General features: G+C 37.5%; 1 protein-coding gene across 1 annotated transcript; it reads left to right on the top strand.

The window, feature by feature from the left end:
* The first annotated feature begins 20,902 nt into the window (after positions 1 to 20,902).
* On the top strand, positions 20,903 to 22,061 carry LOC133778849 (uncharacterized). The gene is made up of 2 exons (XM_062218869.1): positions 20,903 to 21,246; positions 21,320 to 22,061. The coding sequence occupies exons 1-2, from the start codon at positions 20,903 to 20,905 to the stop codon at positions 22,059 to 22,061; spliced, it is 1,086 nt and encodes a 361-aa protein (XP_062074853.1).
* The last annotated feature ends 1,059 nt before the right edge of the window (positions 22,062 to 23,120 follow it).

Genomic DNA, 23,120 nt, shown 5'->3' with positions numbered 1-23,120 from the left:
AACTTACTTGTGTATGGCATTGACTTATTAGTCAAAATCGGCAATGGTGTTGGATTCATCTGTGAAGCTGTGATTTATTAGTCAAGTTCACAATGAGTTGAACACTGGTCGTGTTTCACTGACCTGAGGGTCAGAAACGGCATAAGCGTCGAGGACGCAGGGCCGAGTGAAGATTAGATCTAATCGATATCAGCATTGAACGGCTCTATGGCATTAATGCTGGACCAACCCTAAAGTCGATGAACATGCATTGAATGGCTCTATGGTATTAATGTTGGACCGACCCTAAAGTCGATGAACTTATAAGCGCTTGCCTGGTCTAAGACCAGATGGTCAAAGCCAGGGCATATGGCCCCGATGACTGTTTGTCACATGGCTAAAGGGTGCTGTCCCCAGGTTATGACTCTATGGTGATGAGGAAGGTTATGTTGGTGACCATTCACCATACACCTATCCTGTTCAAATTTATGAAAGGTTCTCATACCAGTTAAGCCCTGGTGACCCTATCGTCACATGGCAAGAAGGAGTTGTACCCATTTTTGTGACTTTGGCTACTGTCACCTACCTGTTTTGGACTGATAGTCCTAAGTGATTGTTATGATCATTGTTGATATTATATCATGCTTTATTGTGTTTTCTTGCTGGGCTTCGGCTCACGGGTGCTATGTGGTGCAGGTAAAGGCAAAAGGAAGCTGGACCATCCTTGAGTTGGAGAGCTTAGGTGATGATGTGTACATATGCAGCTGCTCATCCGCCACGGCCGAGGTTTAAAGTGGAACTAGGGTTAAACCCGGTTTTGCCGCATAGAACGGCCTGTTGTAAATATTTTCTTGTAGTATACTCTAAAATTATACTTTTGGGATCCCAGTATATATGTTAAACATTCTAACGAAACGTTACATCTTATCCAAAGTTTTTAATCCCTAAACCGCTAATCATACTTAGTTACACGATTTTGGCCAAATAACTCGATTAGCGAGTTTAGCACTGTTTACAAGGCACACCATAACAGTCCCTGGAGTTGGGGCGTTACAACTTGGTATCAGAGCGAGCCAAGGTTTATGGTTCCTGAAGACAAGCTGGGCATGTACACTCATCACTGAAGATAGCTTCACTCATGGAATGGTAGTTATTTTAGTAGTTATGTGCATAGCTGTTTAAATGGAATGTAAATGCTTTACCTTCACATTGTATTAGGGAGCATGAGATTCTGTTAGAGCTTGGCTCTTGATTATATGATTATATGCTCCGTGAATATATATATATATATGACTGTGATCATATGATTGCCTTCTCCATGAATATATAATTGTGTTATTTGCATGCTGGGATTGGAGGCATGGTTTGAGTATTGGAAGAGCAGGGATTATGAGTAATGTATGAATGCCATGGGCATGTTTGTAGCACTGCAAGTGGTTTATGATTGTGGTGTGGTAAGATTTATCCCGTGGGGGAAATCCCTTGATATGCTTATTGTGATTAATGGATCAAGTTATTGATTGCAGATTCAATCAGCAGGTTTATATTCAAGGCAGGTTATGAGGCCTGGTGATAGTTATACAGGGGCTGGGAGTTACAGCCAGGGTATCAGTTCTTCGTTTGCATCTATGAATGTTCAGCAGACGCTTACAGATTTGCAATTAAGATTGCAGAGGCAGGAGGAAGAGATCAGGTATCTGAAGCAACAGCGGAGTCTGTTGGGGAGTACCTCTTCTTTTGCTATGCCAGGGGTGGCATCAACTTTAGCTCAACCTAGGGTTGAGAGTAGATGGGAATTTCTCTGTGGAAGATTCCTGAAGTTTTATCCTTCAGTCTTTGAGTGAGGCCTAGATCCACTCAGAGCTGAGCAATGGATGGGCATGATCAGCTCCATTCTTGATAGTATGGGACTGGTGGGTCACGATAGGGTGACCTGTGCTGCATGTGTATTGCGGGATGATGCCCGGACGTGGTGGGAGGTATTATCCCAGACACGAGACACAGCTGTGATGGATTGGAAAGAATTCAGGCAGTTGTTTAATGAGAAGTATTATTGTGATGCAGCTAAGACCGCTAAGGTGAATGAGTTTCTGAATCTTGTTCAGGGTAATACATCAGTGACTGAGTATGTTACTAAATTTGATGGGTTGGCCAAGGTTTCCTTTGATATGGTACCCACAGATATAGCTCGGAAGGAAAGGTTTATTCAAGGGTTGAATCCTGGAATAGCTCAGGGCATTAGAGTTACCCCAGTACATGAAGTCTCTACCTATGCTCAAGTGGTAGAGAAGGCTCTTATTGTTGAAAGCATAATGGTTGAGAAGCAGGGTGCTGGAGAGCACGGAGCTCAAATAGTGGTATCTCCACTTATTGGAGTAAGCAAGAAGAAAAGCTGGAAGACTCGTCCAATATGCGTGCGGTGCAGGAGGCGTCATGTGGGAGAATGCCGAGCGAGGTCATGTTTTGCTTGTGGCATGGTTGGACATTTCAAAAAGGATTGCCAAAGGCTAAGAGAGCTTGAGCAAAGGAGGATATACAGCTCGATTCCAACTCGAGTGTTTATTCCAGAGCAGTCAGAGACCAAGACTAGTTCCTCAGGGGTGACAGGTCAGTTTTCTAGTTCTGAGTTTTGAATTATATTGTTTGGCTTTGGTGCCATGCTATTCTTTTGTTGGTATGTATATAGAGAAGGGTATAAAGATGGTGTATACAGATCACATGGCTATGTTGTGATGGGAAATGCAATACGATATTGGCAATCTAAGAGATGAGTTGGGTTATGATAAAAGGACTCATCGGTAGTTTTCTTGAGTTAGTTATGACTGGCTTTGGTTGATCCAGGGTATGGATTGGTTAGGTAATTGTGGAGTAATCGTGAATGGCAAGGAAAGTGTAGTAATTTTTGGGCTTGAAAGCGGAAAGTCTTGTGACAATTGGCACTGTGCATGGATTTGGTATGTTTATGATATCAGAAGTGAAATTTAGAGTTTTGTGCAGGGAGGTGCATGGAACTCTTAGCTAGTGTGGTGGATACCATTTAGGTTGTGCCGGTGAGATCAGGACAGACTGGATTAGTCTGTGTGTTCTGAATGGGTTATCAGATGGTTTGTCAGGGCTTCTTGTTATAAAAGAAGATTGGGGTGGTGATTGGTTTAGTGCCAGGGATGGAATTAGATGTAAACACTGCTTTGAGTGACTCAGCGGAGTTATAGGAATTAAAGGTTTAGTTGTTGAGTAAGATGGAATTATTTAAGGTTGATCTTAGATCTGGTTAGGACCAGTTAGAGATCAGGGAGAGGAAGTTATATAAAGGATTGTGTTGGTATTGGTTTGGAGCACTGCAAGTGCTGAATATGTCTTGAGAATTGATTTAATGATAGTGTTTATGAATCAGATGAATAGTGCATTCAAAGGTTTATTTGAATGGAATTTGTGATCGTCTTGGACGATGATATGGTGGTATTTTCTCTGCGGAGACTTGCCAAGAATGAAGAGTGCCTTGGGGACGGGAGTGTCCATGGATGGTAAAGATATTTCAGGTGCCTTGGGAAAGTATTTTGGGTCTTTTATGGACTAGGATCAGTTAGTGGATTGTTATGACATCCCAGTAATTGAGAAAAGTGATTGCCTATGCAACATGTTGATTAAAGAATTTGACCAGGACTGAGGTAAAGTTTCTGGTGGGCCAGGTGGCCAGTTTATTGTTGAGATTATCATCTCAAGAAAGATAAAAAGGGAAGATAGCTAAGTGAGTCATAGATAGGAAAGATTGTATGGAAAGCTTTAGCTGGATTATCTAAGAGTTGTATAGTGACAGATATGAATTTATTATGGTATAGAGATCGGACTTGGGATCCAATGGGCATTGAGATTATCTGGGAGATTCTAGGTGAATCTCATGCTATACTTTTGTTCTTTTCATTCAGGCATCATGGAAAGATAACGGGAAATGAAAGCGTTATAGTGATGGCCTGAGATGAAGAGGGATATATTGAGGCATGTGTAAAGTTCTTAACCTGTTAGCAGGTCAAGACAGAATATCAAGAAACAGCAAGGCCATTACAGCCTTTGGGTATTTCATAGTGGGAATAAGAGAGCATCGCGATGAGTTTCGCGGTGGGATTCCCAGGTTGATGGGTCAGTATGAATTGGCATTAAGTTATTGGGGATCAGCAGTCCACATGAGTTTATTATATCAGCAAGGATAAGCAAATAATACAACTGATCAGTATTCAAGTCTCTTTGTGAGAAGGATAGAGTGCCTTTGTGAACTCAAGGTCTATCTTATTAGATGAAGACTTTATTGTGACTTCCAAGTATTGGAAGGGTTAGAAGGTGATAATTAAATAGATGGAACTCTGTACAGATTATTACTCTCAGACTGGTGGCAAATTAGAGAGAGAGGATTATCCAATTATTATTGGAGGAACATCTTATAAGATGAGTGAGGTAATGTATATATATATATCTGGATCCTGAGGTGGTTCAGGGGATTAATGAGATTACCAGGGAATGGAGCTTGGATGCTCACTTCTCAGAATAAATGGAAAAGTGTTATTTATACATTGGGGACAATGTTTAGATTAAGTTTGGGGGAAGGGATTTTATTTTTATTGCTTTGCTCATTGTAGATATCTTAGTTTGTTTAAGTTTTGTTAGGTTTAGGTTTATATTTATTTTTATGTTTTGAGTCATGTTTTAGAGTATAAATTAAGTTGACAATAATGGCCATTTCAATCTGATTGACTGTTTTGTAGTATAATCCAAAGGAATTTTTTTTCGTGCTTCTAAATTAATCTGTGTGCTTGGTTAGATTACTTTGTTTTTCACTGTGATTTGTTGACATCAGAAATCTATTGTTCATACATTGCAAATGTTATACTTGAGTTATTTTATGCATGTCAAATTTGGTTTGTGGATTGAAAAGTTTGAAAAATTATAGAACCTGCTTGCTTACTATTTGAGATGAAATTTGAAACAGTGCACATTTAGGAAAATGATATAGGCCATTTTTGGACTGGTTGTGCCTTTCAAGCTAACCCTATTAAAGTTTATCCTTAGTCAACCCTTTCGAGCCTTATAACCATTTTCTTGATTAACACATTCTTTTGAGCCTAACTGTAAAATGAAATACCATTTACTCTTTTTGACCCATACCATGAGCATGAAAATCATTATATGAGGGGAGTGAATGTGTAAGGAGATGCTGGTATTATGTGTTATTCAGGAAATTACTTTTGATTGAGAAAGATAAAAAAAAAAGAGAAAAGAAAGTGAAAAATGATTATGCTCCCAAACAATTATTTATTGAAAAATCAAAGTTTGGGGGAGTTTATTGAAAAAAATATAAACATTCTCAATCATTGCACAGAAAAAGGGGTAACAAGGGATGAGTGGTGTGAATTTGTTGGGAAAGATTGTTTAATGGAATGCTTGTGGTATGATTAAGCCTAAAAACTGTCTCTTTGTCCACCTATACCTAAGCCTTCTATTTCAACCCTTATAAAGTCCTATTGATTCTTATTTGTGCATTTGTTTATATTAATGGAGAATAGTAAGTGATGCAGGCATATGGAATACTTGAGTTTGTGGTTAGTTGGTGAGAATTTGATGTGCATAAAGTAGTTCAATTATTTTATTTGCAAGTTATGAGTAAATGATCTTTGATGTTGAGAAATTGCAGTGAATTGTGAAGTGGTTAAGACTGAAAATCTAGATTAAAGTTTAAATTGCATGATTGTTTTTCCTGAGAATTATATATGCATAACAGTCTTGAGTGTTTGAATTGGTTAGTTATGTCAACTTGGTATGTTAGGTTTGAGTCTAGTTAGATTATTTACTCGAGGGCGAGTAAAGGTTAAGTTTGGGGGAATTTGTTAGGTTCATTTTAGGTTTGTTTTAGAGATCGTTTTAGGTTGTGTTTTTAGTTATTTAGGATTGTTTAGTGCAGATTTATGCTTGTTTTCTTTTTGTTTCAGGTTTTAATGGTCAATTACATAATATGGAGTGAAATGAGAAGAAACATGTTAAATATGATAAATAAGATGGATTTCATGTTGATTGTGGAGTTTCAAGACATTATGTGTGGAAAATACTACATTGAAGATGCTCAACACACGTCATTTATGCTCTATAACGCAAGTCTGAGACTTTAAGCCGCAGTTTTACCATGATTTATTCACTTTCTGGAAACACTTCACGAAATAGAAGTTGTAGATATTTCTCTTAGCTTTCCATAGCTTTTTGAATCATTCAATTCAGAGTTATATCGAAGGAGTTATGATCAAAATACGATGAGCTGACGCTGCAGGCTGTTCGAACCGAGTTTTGTCGATTCTGACTTTAGCGCTACAGCGCCATAATAAGAGCGCTACAGCGCTAGTGCACCAGATTTTGAGGTATTTTTCCACTGTTAATAGCGCTACAGCGCTCCAGAAGTAGCGCTACAGCGCTAGAGACGCGATTTTGACAGATATGATAATTTTTTGATGGGCAATTTGGTCCTTTCACTTGGTATTTGGTAGGAATTTTTGGAGAAACATAGTGTGCGACTGAAGGAGGTCTGAACAGATAACGACGGCTGGAGTAAGAACACCATCTTGGAGGATTGGTTGCTGGGTTTTTCATCTTTTTCTTTAAATTTTCATGTTTGTAATTGAACTATCATATGGCTAGAATGAATATCATAGGCTAAATTTTCTTTTAGGGCTTTTATGTGACTCTTTTGGAAACCCTTGTTATGGTTTTAATGCAAAATTGATGTTCTTCTTCATCTCTTTCAATTCCTTGCAATCTATGTTAATTGTGCGATTATTGATTGATCACCTCTAATTGCTATTTTATGAATCAAATTGAAATCTGAAAAGTGAAATTTGATATGCTTTGATTGTTTGGATGCAAATTTAATTTAGAACGAAAGTATCTAGATTATTTGCCTATTTTCTGAGTTGCGTGGCTAATGCCTTCTACATGATTCGACTTACCATAGAAATATAGGAAGTTGTCATTTAGATTGAATTTCATAAATCTTGACCAGATTATGAATTGTTTTTGCAACTTATTCTTGAATAGGGATAAGGGGATATAGATGCTTGCATTAGGAAATAAGAGGGTGGAAAATAGAGGATCATAATTGTCCTAATTGTATTTTCTCTGTTAATTTGTTTAATTCTTCATTGTGCTTCGTTAGTATTTTTCTTAGTTTAAAATCTCTGAAAATTGTTTAATCAAATAGAATTAAAGGATTAATTGATTGGTAATTGATAAATCAGTCCTTGAGGACGATACTTGGTTTTTACCATTTTATTACGAACTGCGACTGTGTGCACTTGCATAGCAAAAATATCGCAACATTGATCATTTTTATTGATGGTATCCTATATTTGGTTATGACTAGGTGACCACTAAAGGACTAAAAGTTGATCGTTCTCAAGGGTCGTTCATTAAATCATTCTTGCTCGAATCTGAGGTAAGAAAACTGCACCCTGTGAATATGTGACATGCATGGTTATTCTTGATGCATGTTGGTTGATTATTAAGTATGACATGCATGGCTATTCTTGATGCATGTTGGTTGGTTATTAAACATGACATGCATGGCTATTCTTGATGCATGTTGGTTGGTTATTAAACATGACATGCATGGCTATGATTGGTGCATGTTGGATTGTTAAGTATAATGCATGCGATGCATGAGAAACATGTGATTAGGACATGCTTTGAGTACTGAGTATGATATTGTTCAGAGCCTGTGCCTCTGGGTTTGTGCATGGTCCTAATTGTATTAATACTTGTTGAGTAAGCATGCTGAATACCTTGTTTATGGATATTGGACATGTGACATATGTTTGGTGGCATGACTTACTTGTGTATGGCACTGACTTATTAGTCAGAATCGGCAATGGTGTTGGATTCATCTGTGAAGCTGTGATTTATTAGTCAAGTTCACAATGAGTTGAACACTGGTCGTGTTTCACTGACCTGAGGGTCAGAAACGGCATAAGCGTCGAGGACACAAGGCCGAGTGAAGATTAGATCTAATCGATATCAGCATTGAACGGCTCTATGGCATTAATGTTGGACCGACCCTAAAGTCGATGAACATGCATTGAATGGCTCTATGGCATTAATGCTGGACCGACCCTAAAGTTGATGAACTTATAAGCGCTTGCCTGGTCTAAGACTAGATGGTCAAAGCTAGGGCATATGGCCTCGGTGACTATTTGTCACATGGCTAAAGGGTGTTGTTCCCAGGTTATGGCTCTATGGTGATGAGGAAGGTTATGTTGGTGACCATTCACCATACACCTATCCTGTTCAAATTTATGAAAGGTTCTCATACCAGTTAAGCCCTGGTGACCCTATCGTCACATGGCAAGGAGCTGTACCCATTTTTGTGACTTTGGCTACTGTCACCTACCTGTTTTGGACTGATAGTCCTGAGTGATTGTTATATTCATTGTTGATATTATATCATGCTTTATTGTGTTTTCTTGCTGGACTTCGGCTCACGGGTGCTATGTGGTGCAGGTAAAGGCAAAAGGAAGCTGAACCATCCTTGAGTTGGAGAGCTTAGGTGATGATGTGTACATATGCAGCTGCTCATTCGCCACGGCCGAGGTTTAAAGTGGAACTAGGGTTAAACCCGGTTTTGCTGCATAGAACGGCCTGTTGTAAATATTTTCTTGTAGTAGACTCTAAACTTATACTTTTGGGATCTCAGTATATATGTTAAACGTTCTAATGAAACGTTACATCTTATCCAAAGTTTTTAATCCCTAAACCGCTAATCATACTTAGTTACACGATTTTGGCCAAATAACTCGATTAGCGAGTTTAGCACTGTTTACAAGGCACACCGTAACGGTCCCTGGAGTTGGGGCGTTACATTGGTTGTGATCGTGATCGATTGGTCCTTGATTATCGAACATGAGTATGGCATGTTGTGATCTATTTAATGTAAATGTTTGCTCTATATCTGTTATATTATTTTATAATATAATGTAAAATTATATTATATTATAATATAATGTTTTAGATTAAATAAATGTGACAAAGAGTGTCACATATTGTAACATATAATAGAGAGTTACAATATTTAGATATATGAGATATATCCAAATAATGTAACATATTTGGTGTTACAAATTTGTAACTTCCAAATATTACCCTTTATTGTGTAAATTGTTGTTACACAATATTGAGATGAATTTCATAAAGCCATATGTGATATGGCTGTTAGAGATATGATTTTAACCCCAATAATGTGTTTTGAGAGTTACAAAATTATTTGGGAGGGTTTGGAACCGTTTGGAAAAACAGCACATTTTTAAGTGCAGAAATTGGTTGGTGGGCGCGGCCACTGAATGTTGGTGGCCGGGGCTTGTGGGACAGAGACCAGTGGCCGCGGCCACTAATGTCTCTGGCCGCGGCCATAGGCCAAAAATAGACCAATTTTCAGTTTTTTCAATCTTTGTTGAACGGCTCAAAAAACCCAAATAACTCTCAAATCTCTTTTTAATTCCATATTAATCCAATTAAACATTGGTAACAGCCGTGGGGGTTGGTGGAATTGTAAATTCAAAGGGTGTCTCTAAACTCTATAAATAGGAGCCTATAGCTCACTTGTAAGACACAACATTTCTATCCATTAGAGCACTTGGCTAAAAATACCTTGAGGCTTGATAATTCCAGAAAGCTATTCCAATATCTGAGAGAGATCCCTTAGTGCTTGAGTTAGGGGGAAATATGCTTTTGGACAAAGGTTTTAAACCTTGTTCAAGTTGGTGATCCCCAACCCTCTTCACTTAGGTTGTGTAAGTGAGAGTTTACTTGTGTTTCTGTTCTTCTTTTTTATTCTATTGTTTTTCTTCTTATTCTCTTGTTCTATTTACTTGTATATTTTGTTTAAGAGTTGTAATCTTTTCTTTTGGTCCAAACACTTTATTTTACTTGTAATCTTTTGCTTAGAGTTGTATTCTCAATATTCTCTTCTTCTTCATTTCCTTTGTTTATTTGTAATTTTCAGTTATAGAGTTGTAAATCCTTTTAATCAATCATTATTTATTTGTAATATATTGCATAGAGTTGTAATATTATTATCAATTTCCATTGAGGCAACATTTTTTTCTAACATTCAAAAGCTTATCCCTTTTTGTTTCAATGGAAGGGGAGACAATCAAGATCATGAACCAAGACCTAGTGAGATTGAATAGGTTTGATGGATCCAGTTTTACTAGATGGCAAAACAAGGTGAGGTTTCTTTTAACGACTCTCAAAATCGCCTACATCCTTGAGTCTTCCTTGGCACCTCTAGCCGAGCCATCTGACAAAGACACTCTCGAAGAGGTGGAGAAGAGAAGGAAGAGGGAGGAGGACAATCTCCTTTGTAGGAGTCATATCCTCAACGCCCTATTTGATAGGCTCTATGACCTCTACACCGAGACCAAATCGGCCAAGGAGATATGGGATGCACTTGAGAAAAAATTTAAGGCGGAAGAGGAAGGTACCGAAAAGTTTTTGATATCTCAATACTTCAATTTCAAATTTTTTGGTGATAAACCTATTCTTCCTCAAATTCATGAATTGCAAATTATTGTTAATAAGTTGAAAGTGTTAAAGATTGAGCTTCCCGAGGCCTTTCAAGTTGGTGCTATAGTGGCTAAATTACCACCAACTTGGAAGAGCTATAGGAAAAGAATCCTTCATAAAAATGAGAATTATTCTTTGGAGGAGATCCAAAAGCATATTCGAATCGAAGAGGAATCGATATGTAGAGATAAACTTGTGGAAGGATCTAATGGAGAGACTTCCAAAGCAAATGCGGTGTCACAACCAAAACATCCCAAAAACAAATGGAAAAAGGGTAATGAGAAACCTTTGGGTCCAAAAACCAACCCAAACAAGTTTAAGGGCGAGAAAGGTCCTTGCTTTGTGTGTGGGAAAAAGGGTCACTATGCTAGAGTGTAGGCATAGAAAAGACTAACAAGGACCTAAGGTGAACGCAACTCAAGAGGAAAACATAGTTGCTACCCTTAGTGAGGTGAATGCGGTCCAAGGCAAGGTGAAAGGGTGGTGGTATGATACATGTGCCACCGTCCATGTCACCTATGACAAATCATTGTTCAAGACATTTGAAGAGTCAAAGGGCAACCATGAGATACAAATGAGCAATGAGGGAAAATCCAAGGTACTTGGCATATGTATTATTGAAGTCTACTTCACCTCCGGCAAGAAAGTTACATTAGTGAATGTACTTTATGTTCCCGAAATGAGTAGAAACTTGGTAAGTAGTGATTTGCTTGGCAAGCCCGGCATTAAAGCCGTTTTTGGGTCCGGTAAACTTATACTTACCAAATCAAATGTATTTTTGGGATAGGGGTACTCTTGTGAGGGTATGGTTAAATTGTGCACCAATGATGTAACTTTAAATGTTATCAATAAAATGCTAATTCTGCCTATATTGTTGAGTATGATTATTTATTTTTGTGGCATCTTAGACTATCGCATATAGGTTTTTCTACCATGAAAAGAGTAGTAAAATGTGGTATGATTGCATGCAATATTAAAAACTATGGTAAATGTGAAACATGTGTTAAGGCAAAAATGATTAAGAAACCATTTCCTAGTGTAGAAAGATCATCTAATTTACTAGATTTAATCCATAGTGATCTTTGTGAATTAAATGGTGTTTTAACTAGAGGTGGTAAAATGTATTTTCTTACTTTTATAGATGATTTTAGTAGATATACCTATGTGTTTCTTTTAAAGCATAAAGATGAAACTTTTGATGCTTTTAAATTGTATAAATTAGAAGTTGAAAATCAACTAAATAAAAAGATTAAGGTGCTAAGAAGTGATAGAGGAGGAGAGTACTTCTCTAATGAATTCAATACATTTTGTGAAGAAAATGGTATAATTCATGAGTGCACTGCACCTTATACACCACAACACAATGGTGTTGCCGAAAGGAAAAATAGGACTTATCTAGAGATGATAAATTCTATTCTGGTGTTTTCTAAGTTGAACTTCAACTTATGGGGTGAAGCGATTTTAACTGCTTGTCACATTCTTAATCGAACACCGATGAAGAAAAATGAGATATCTCCATATGAGTTATGGAAAGGAAGAAAACCCAACATAGGGTACTTCAAAGTGTGGGGGTGTGTTGCATATTGCAAGAAAAACGAACCTAATAGAACAAAGTTAGGTTCAAGAGCCATAAAGTGTGCTTTTGTTGGTTATGCCAACAATAGCAAAGCTTATAGGCTATCGGACTTAGAGTCTAATATTATGATTGAATCTAGAGAAGTTGAATTCTTTGAGGATATGTTATGTGACAACAATTCTCAAGCTTCAACATCTCTAAAGGAGAATTTGTTATATGAGAACAATTCTCAAGCTTCTACATCCAAAGTTGACTCTCAAGAGGAGAATTCTCAAAAGGATGTAAAGCAACCCTTTGAACCTAGACGAAGTCAAAGGCTTAAAAATCATAAAAGTCTAGTAGTGGATGAGATAGATTCTTAACTAATTTCATTCTACATGGTAGAAGGAAATAGAGAGGAAGTCATTACGAAAATTCCTATTGTACTTCTCGTTGAGGATGATCCTAAGACTTATAGAGAAGCTATGCAATCAAGAGATAGTGCATTTTGGAAAGAAGCCATCAATGATGAGATGGATTCCATTCTTTCCAATAACACTTGGGAATTGGTAGACCTCCCACTGGGGTCTAAGCCAATTGGGTGTAAGTGGGTATTTAGGAGAAAATACCACACTGACGGCACTATCCAAACCTTTAAAGCTAGATTAGTAGCTAAAGTGTTTAGGCAAAAAGAGGGTATCGATTATTTCGATACCTATGCGCCTGTTGCAATAACAACTTCTATAAGAATTTTGTTCGCTCTAGCTTCTATACACAACTTGTATGTTCATCAAATGGATGTCAAAACGACATTCCTTAATGGTGACCTCAATGAGGAAGTCTATATGGAACAACCCGAAGGGTTTGTCCTACCAAAATATGAACATAAAGTGTGTAGACTTGTAAAATCCTTATATGGATTGAAACAAGCTCCTAAGCAATGGCATGAGAAATTTGATCAAGCCATCATGTCTAATGGGTTTAGACATAACAATGGTGACAAGTGTTTGTATTCCAAAACTTGTAAGGGATATGTGACCATTGTTTGCTTATATGTGGATGACATGCTTATTTTAAGTAATAGCATGAAAGGGATAGAAGAAACGAAGAGGTTTCTATCATCAACCTTCAAGATGAAAGATCTTGGAGAAGTTGATACCATACTCAGTATCAAAGTAAAGAAACATAGTGGGGGTTTTGCGCTAGGGCAAGCCCACTACGTTGAGAAAGTATTGAACAAATTTAACCATCTCAAGGTTAAAGATGCCAATACTCCATTTGATCATAGTGTAAAACTAGAGAAGAATGAAGGAATAGCGGTGGCTCAATTGGAGTACGCTAGTGCTATAGGGAGTCTAATGTACGCTGCCCAGTGTACTAGACCTGATATAACATTTGCGGTAAGTAAACTTAGTAGGTTTACAAGTAATCCAAGTGTGGATCACTAGAAGGCAATTGGAAGAGTCCTAGGTTATCTCAAGAAAACCAAAGGACTAAGCCTTCACTACTCCAAATTTCTTTCGATATTAGAAGGATATACAGATGCAAGTTGGATATCCAATCTTGGGGACAACTTGTCCACAACTGGTTGGGTATTTACACTTGGTGGAGGTGCAATTTCTTGGGGTTCCAAGAAGCAAACCTGTATATCTCATTCCACTATGGAAGCAGAGTTCATAGCTCTTGCTGCTACCAACAAAGAGGCCGAATGGTTAAGGGATCTGTTAATAGAGATTCCGCTAATCAAAGATAATGTATCTACTATATCGATACATTGTGATAGCCAAGCGACATTGGCTAGAGCATACAACGGAGTGTATAATGGGAAGTCTAGACACATTAGTCTAAGACATGGATATGTACGAGAATTGATTCAAAGAGGAGTCATCTCAATATCCTATGTGAGAACAAGTGAAAATCTGGCGGATCCTTTCACTAAGCCACTAACGAGGGATTTAGTGGCTGCATCATCTCGAGGGATGGGACTTAAACTCCCTAAAGAGATTCACGATTGATGGTAACCTATCTTAACACTAATTATTCAACTAGTGTTAGGTTCAATAGGTAATAACAATTCAATCAAGTGAATATTAGTTATACTCAAAACAAGTCCCATCTGAGATATTGAGTACTTGTGTGTTACCAAGTGGAGGGTTAAAACCGAAAGGTTTTTTAATAGAGTTCAGTCTTGTGAAGACAAGTATTTTTGGTAACGAAATACTGTAAGAATTCTACCTATATGGACCTAGGGGTGGTGCCGCCTCTCATGAGAATTGAGAGTATTCTCAAGAACGTCCATGAATGGAAAGTGCACATGGCCATTAACGGTGCAAAGCGAGACATAGAGGTCTCAAGTGAACATCGCAAAGGTGTGTGTGTTATCACCGATTTGTCATCATGAAAATATGGTTCAATGCCTAATGCAACCTAATTTTCGACAAATTTTGTGATAATTACACTATAGTAAAGTTCAAGTTGAAAAACACTTTGCTTTATGCACTAATGCAATGACTCCTATAAGAGAGAGTTCTTATTTAATCAAGTGGGGGATATGTTATATTTCAAAATATAATGATTGATTAAATAAGTGTTACAATAGATAACTATTTAATCTTGTGGGAGAATGTTATATTATTTTATAATATAATGTAAAATTATATTATATTATAATATAATGTTTTAGATTAAATAAATGTGACAAAGAGTGTCACATATTGTAACATATAATAGAGAGTTACAATATTTAGATATATGAGATATATCCAAATAATGTAACATATTTGGTGTTACAAATTTGTAACTTCCAAATATTACCCTTTATTGTGTAAATTGTTGTTACACAATATTGAGATGAATTTCATAAAGCCATATGTGATATGGATGTTAGAGATATGATTTTAACCCCAATAATGTGTTTTGGGAGTTACAAAATCATTTGGGAGGGTTTGGAACCGTTTGGAAAAACAACACATTTTTAAGTGCTGAAATTGGTCGGTGGGCGCGGCCTGTGGGACAGAGACCAGTGGCCGCGGCCACAGGCCAAAAACTGACCAATTTTCAGTTTTTTCAATCTTTGTTGAATGGCTCAAAAAACCCAAATAACTCCCAAATCTCTTTTTTAATTCCATATTAATCCAATTAAACATTGGTAACAACCATGGGGGTTGGTGGAATTTGAAATTCAAAGGGTGTCTCTAAACTCTATAAATAGGAGCCTATAGCTCACTTGTAAGACACAACATTTCTATCCATTAGAGCACTTGGCTAAAAATACCTTGAGGCTTGATAATTCCAGAAAGCTATTCCAATATCTGAGAGAGATCCCTTAGTGCTTGAGTTAGGGGGAAATATGCTTTTGGACAAAGGTTTTAAACCTTGTTCAAGTTGGTGATCCCCAACCCTCTTCACTTAGGTTGTGTAAGTGAGAGTTTACTTGTGTTTCTGTTCTTCTTTTTTATTCTATTGTTTTTCTTCTTATTCTCTTGTTCTATTTACTTGTATATTTTGTTTAAGAGTTGTAATCTTTTCTTTTGGTCCAAACACTTTATTTTACTTGTAATATTTTGCTTAGAGTTGTATTCTCACTATTCTCTTCTTCTTCACTTCCTTTGTTTATTTGTAATTTTCAGTTATAGAGTTGTAAATCCTTTTAATCAATCATTATTTATTTGTAATATATTGCATAGAGTTGTAATATCAATTTCCATTGAGGCAATTCATATTTTCCTAACAATATCAGCATCCGTTGTTATAAAGTCAGATCTCAAACAGACTATTTGTTCACATGCGGTGACACTGCTATATCTTAGAATTTAATAAAGCAAAATCTAGCAGCTACTTCTTCAAATCATGTTGAAATACTTGCAATTCATGAGGCAAATCGAGAATGTGTATGGTTGAGATCAATGACACAACATATCCGGGGAATCTGTGGATTAACACCCAATAAAGAAGTACCAACAGTTCTCTATGAAGATAGTGTTATGCATTGCTCAACTAAAATGAGGGTACATTAAAGGAGATAGAACCAAACACATTTTGACGAAGTTCTTTTTCACACATGATCTTCAAAAGAGTGGCGATATTGATGTTCATCAAATTCGATCAAGTGACAATCTTGCAGACTTATTTCAAAGTCATTACCAACATCAACGTTCAAGAAGATGGTACATAAGATCAGAATGCGTCGATTAAAGGATCTTCAAGAAAGTCAAAATAAGGGGGAGGAAATAAACACTGCACTCTTTTTCCCTTAGCCAAGTTTTTGTCCCACTGGATTTTTTTGGCAAGGATTCTAATGAGTCAGATTTCATGGACATCCAATGGGTAGTATTATAAATATTATATATATGGATGTTCATAATAATGAAGAATCGCTAGGTTACCTAAACTAAAATATCAGCATTAATTCTTAATTATATTCATAGTAGTTACTTAATTTTCTTAGGACATACTTATCTGTATAAATAGGGTCCTTCATCATTGAAATAACACATAAGAATTTCACTCTTCCTTGGTATTACTCTTTATATATCTCTTTCTCTACTTTAATATTTTAGTTTATATTATTCTCAATAATTTTATAACACTAAATGAATTAAATTAATATAATTTATAAAGTGTCAAATTTGAGTGTTAATCCAACAATTAAATTTATAAAGGGCAACAACCGGATTAAGAAACCAAATGGGATATAAAAAAAAGCAGATTAATTACATGAAACTTGAATAATACATCATTTGTTTATTTTCAAATTTGTCAACCCTTTCTCAAGGAGAACATCCATTATATGTTTCCATTTATTTATTTATATACAAAATATCTTATGATATGAGTAGATTTGTAGACTTATCTTGACACATTTTCAGAACCTGCATTGTCATCATTAAGGTTGCTTGGTCCCCAAGTTTTAAGTATGAGCCAACTTTCTTCGTTGACCAAACTTCGCTCGAAAATGCTGCCCTAAATGTCCACTTTGCCCAGGTCACGACCAACCTTTGCCTTGGGCCATTTTCACTATGGTAATTTGGACATATGGAAAATAAAAGGCCCAAATCTGTTTTATACCATCTACTTACTAGTTGTTTAGATTTGTACCTACTCTTTATTTATCCATTTTTATCCTCAATAATACATAAAGTAAATTTTTATCATGTTAAGTAAATTGATATTATTTTGATTGATTTTCAACCTGAGTTTTCACAATATATTGCAGTCAATATTATGTGACAAATAAATATATTTTTCACTAATTTATCTAGATTAATATTTTTTTAACAAATTTTAAAGGGCATTTGTTTTTATAACGTGCATGAATATTTTTTAGTTACACGTATATATTTTTCAGTCGCTATGTATAGCTTATTTTCAGAATTTTACCCAAAATGTGTTTCACTAATCACATCAGTCGTGCATTGTAACAATCATCTATTATCTAACGAACAATTGAGTTTACAATGAATGACCATTGCACGAACAATCAGTTGAACACTCTTAGTCAGAGATTTTTCATTGTTAGCTATTATATTTTCAGTTTATTAGTTTTCTTTTTAAGTTTGATAATTACAAAAATAATGTTTCAGAAAAATCAATTATGAATCAACTAGAAAATAACTCGACAGCATCTTACTACATTAAGTTAAAATAAACTATAAAATAATTAAAAAACAACACAAAGAGCAATATATGTCAGAATAATTAAACATAAAAATAACTAACAAACAATTTGAAAACAACACAAATAAGAAGAAAAAAAAGACAAAATTGCAAAAAGGGTAAAATTTTACCTAAAATAGTAAAATTGGAAAAAAAAACTTTGTTAGAACATAAAAAAGTTTTTTTTTTGTTGGCAAAATCAAGTGTTATTTTTAATAAATTTCCCTAAATTTTAAATTAAAAGAAATCATTAGGTGTAATGGAATACACTATAGGGGTCTTCTTTGGGCACTCTCTAATATTTTCAGTATGTAAATAATTATAATTTTTTTTTATAATGGTGTACATTATAATTATTTAAAATATTCTCCAAAGTTTTTAGAAATATTGAATAATGTACCGTGACGAAAACAAATTTCAAACTGTTTGTTGTACGAATAACTGTTTTTTATACCCATAAAAAACAAACTGATTGAATCTTGTTTTTTACACTGTAAATCATTCAAGGATTTGCAAGATGTTCTATATAATTATAATGTATACCGACAAAAAAAAAAATTGAATTATAACTATACCGAAAGTACTGGGAATACACTGGTAGGCCCAAAAATAGGGCATTCAATAATTTCCTACCACTATAAATAAAAATTTCAATATATAAAGTGAGTGACTATCATACGAAGATTTGTCCAAGATGTAGGTAGAAAGTTAAGGTCAATGACCCTAGTGGGCCTACGAAGGCTCAGTCAATAATCCCACAGACCAACTCTAAACAAGTCCAAATCCAATTCATACAAGTCCCCACCATGAAATTTAGTCCAAATCCAAATAAGTGTCAATCTCAAATCAACTATGTAAGAAATATAATGAACCAAGTTGGGCAAAAGTAAAATGAAATAGAATACCACAAAAAGCAATTAAGAGGTAAATCAAACCCAAAAAAAAGTTGATATTTTAGTTGTAGAAATACCTAGATTTAAGATAAGCTCTAACTCATGAATATCTCAATATTTTTTATTTTATTTTATTTTTACCTGAAATCTCAATATTTTTACCATATTTTGTATAATTACTTTTTTCTTATAAATATAGAAACGATGTCTATTTTTCTCATAAATATGTAAACTTCTCTTTGTAATTGGCGGCAAAAATACTAAACTTTTTCAAAATTAGCAATTTAATACTTGTAGTGGGCAAAATCAGTCTGCATGATAAAAAGAATCCAACAAGCAATCACTCAGCCCAATAAGCTAGCCTAATTAGCCAATAAGGCCCAAACCCATGTAAAATAGGCTCGCATTACCAAAGTACCATCCAAATACCCAAAACCATACCCGGACCCGAATCCGAATACACTCAGTCAGCCAAAGACCTTGAAACAGTCAAGGCTCGCACCACATTTGCCAAGAATTTCGGAAAGAAACCACTTGGAGCGAGTCAGACGAATGAGGAAGACGGAGGAATAACGGTAGAGGACATCAGATAATCACTGGACTTTCTTTACTCTTTAATTGAAACAAGGCTACTCTATTTCTGAGCAATCCAGTCAAGCAAGACTAGTTAGTCAGTCTGATTGGACCTAACCTAGTCGCTCGGCCCCTCCGTCATCGCCACCGTCACTCTGACAATTTTACGACTCTTCCATCCATCATTATTTCGATTATTTATATCGTAATTTTATTGCTTTCTATTAGCTCTCATTACAACCCGACTGACTTGAGCGTCGTAGTCCCTTTGGCTGACACCCCACCGGTGCTCCCAATTGAACTCTCGTCTCTCTTATCTTTGTTCTTGACAGGTTGTTGGTGCCCATCTAATCAATTGTAGGAAATCACCTCTACAATTTGGCGCCCACCGTGGGGCCCTAGCAATCAGACGATCGACAAAGAGATCGAGAAGTTCACTTGAGAGCCATGTCAGACGTGACTGAGACACTCGATCTGTCTGCTCAACTCGCTGCTCTTACTGCCCAGATGAATGAAGAACGCGAGAAAATGAGGAGGCTCGAAGCTGAGAATGCTGACCTGCTCGTACGAGTGGAGGCCATGTCCTCTCAAGCCACCGAGGCTCAGCCATCCCGCTTCCGAGGCCCAGTCAGCCCTATGAAACCTCTGGGAGACCTCACTCCTATCTCTAACAGTGATGGACCGAATCAGACAGTTCCATCACCCTCGGTAAGGAATTATCAAACTCCACCCACCATGTCTAACATTCAAAATTCTGTTGTCAATACAGGTGAAAAGGTAACCATGACTGAACATGGACATTCATCTGCGCTCGGATCACAGCAGATTCCAGGAGTCAGCCAGCCAGCCGGTGCAGCTGGACAGCAACAGATTCCAGGAGCCAGTCAGCCAGGGACCCGGACAGCAGCAGGTTCCAAGTGCTAGTCAGCCTACCATTGGAGCCAACCAGACCATCATTGGAGTTGGTCAGAATATACCTGAGCAGCAGACAATCGGATTGAATCACCCAGTCATGAGCGAGCCAATCCACCAAGAAACCACAAGCTCATTTATAATCCAAGATCCCGAGTTGGCTCGAAAGTTAGCTGAGATGGAGGCGCTCATTCATCGGATTCCTGGGATGCCGGCTCCGATTAAGAAGAGTGCAGCAAGATGTTATGCAGACTCTCCATTCGTAGATGACATTGCACTAGTGGAAATGCCAAAGAAGTTCAACTTCCCAAATATGAAAATGTTTGACAGGACGTCTGACCCGGATGATCACATCGCATAGTATAGGCAGAGGATGTTCACCGTTGCCATCCCACGCGATATGAGGGAAGCATGCATGTGTAAGGGGTTTGGTTCTAGTTTGATTGGACCAGCCCTCCAGTGGTATACTAATTTACCTAATAATTCTATTTCTACCTTTGTACAATTGACTGACACTTTTGTTGAGCAGTTTGCTAGTAGCAGGAAACTTGAAAAGTCTGCAGAAGACCTCTACATCATAGTTCAACGACGGGGTGAGCCCTTACGAGAGTACGTAGGCCGCTTCAACAAAGAGAAGCTTTCTATAACCCATTGTAATCAGGACACAGCCATCTCATCCTTTCGCAAAGGACTCCGTTACGACTCAGACCTATACAAATAACTTACCAAGTATCCTTGCAAGACGATGGAAGACGTTCTTGCTAAATCTTGGGCACAGATCAAATGGGAGGAGGATGAAGCTAACTATTATCACTCTTCTCCAAGGAAAGACACTCAAAGAGACTCAAGGGCAGGTAGACGGCAGAGTGATAGACGATCCGAGCCATACCCGTATCCCAACAGATCAGAGAACAGAAGGAGGGAGTACAACCGGTCGTCCGAGACACGTCTACGAGATGGACCAAAGATACCAGAATACAATCTTTCAATTTCACCAGCCGAAGTCGTTGGCGTACTGAAAGGACTCGAAGACAAAGTGAAATGGCCGGAAAGGATGAGGACTCTGTCTGACCATCGAGACAAAGCAAAGTATCCACAATGACCACGGTCACCGAACGGATGAGTGCATTGCCTTAAGACTCGAAGTATCCAACCTATTAAGGCGTGGTCACCTAACTGACTTACTCACAGACAAAGGCAAAAGAACATTCCAGCAGGAGGCAGACAGTTCAATCGTCCGAAGAGAAGTAACCCCGCCGAAGCCACCTACTCATGAACGGACAGTGAACGTAATAACTGGTGGCTCTGAGGTAAGCGGAGTCACCCATTCAGCAGCCAAAAGACATGCCAGGCAGACCAATTGGATCAAAGGAGAGTCCAGCGAGACAGAGAAGAATACCATCAACCTTCCAGCTCAAACCATCAGTTTCTCAACAACAGAGTATACCAGACTCCTCAACCCACATCATGATGCTCTTGTCATTGCACTTTACATTGCTAATTGTCTTACTAAACGTATACTTATTGATAATGGCAGTTCAGTTAACATTTTATTTTTAAGTGCTCTCAGGGAAATGGGGATAGATGAATCAAAGATTATAAAGAAGACTACAATCCTCATCGGTTTCAGTGGAGAACAAAATAACACACTAGGAGAGATCGAGCTACATGTCTATGCCGAAGGACTCAATCTGTGCACAAGATTCCTGGTAGTAGACTCTCCGTCTGCTTACAACGTGATACTGGGTCGACCATGGATACATGAAATGGAGGCAGTCCCTTCAACATACCACCAAGTCCTAAGGTTCCCAACTAAGTGGGGAGTAAAAGAAATTAAAGGCCAACAGAAAGATTCGAGAGCATGTTACCAAACTACCATGAAGGCCAAACCCGCTCAGTTATAGCAATTACAGGAAGACTGACTGACTGACTCTCAGATGAACCAAACAGACATGGAGGAGTTGGATGAAGTCCAGATACATCCGGACTTTCCAGATCACAAATTCCAAATCGGATCACGATTGGACCCTGACATCGGAACTAAACTCATTAATTTTTTATCTGCCCATTATGATTGTTTTGCTTGGTCCCATGCGGACATGACTGGAAGTGACCCCGAAATAATTGCCCATAAATTGCAGGTTGATCCAGACTACCCACCAAGGAAGCAAAAAAGAAGAAAATTTTCCCTTGAAAGGAACAAAGCCATTAACGAAGAAGTTCAAAAGCTTATTGATAATGGGTTCGTGAGTGAGGTGCATTATCCCGACTGGTTGGCTAATGTTGTCATCGTAAAAAAAAAGAATGGCAAATGGCGAGTTTGCATTGACTTCACAGACCTCAACAAGGCGTGTCCAAAAGACTCATTCCCATTACCACACATAAATATGCTAGTAGACGACACAGCCGGTCATGAACTCCTAAGCTTCATGGACGCATACTCAGGATACAACCAGATCCTGATGCATCCAGACGACCAGGAAAAGATAGCCTTCATGACCAACTTAGGCATATTCTGCTACAAGGTCATGCCATTCGGATTGAAGAACGCAGGAGCAACATGTCAGAGACTAGTCAACAAGATGTTTGTCGGCTTGCCAGGGAAGACGATGGAAGTCTACCTTAACGACATGCTGGTCAAATCCCTCATTGCAAAGGACCACATCAGCCATTTAAAACAATCTTTTGACATTCTTAGGAAATATAATATGAAACTGAATCCCACTAAATGTTCTTTTGGTGTGACTGCAGGAAAGTTCCTCGGGTACCTAGTAACCCAAAGGGGAATCGAGGAAAATCCAGCACAGATAGAGTCAATCCAAAGGATTCCTTCCCCAACGTGCATAAAAGACGTACAGAAATTAACTGGACGCATTGCAGCACTCAGCCGATTCATCTCAAAGTCTTCTGAACGATGTCACCTCTTCTTCAACACACTAAGGAAATGAAAAACCTTCGAGTGG

The sequence above is a fragment of the Humulus lupulus genome, chromosome 5, assembly GCF_963169125.1.
Source record: "Humulus lupulus chromosome 5, drHumLupu1.1, whole genome shotgun sequence".
NCBI lineage: Eukaryota > Viridiplantae > Streptophyta > Magnoliopsida > Rosales > Cannabaceae > Humulus > Humulus lupulus.
Note: the sequence above shows the minus strand (reverse complement) of the source record. Positions and strands in the feature narration are given on the sequence as shown.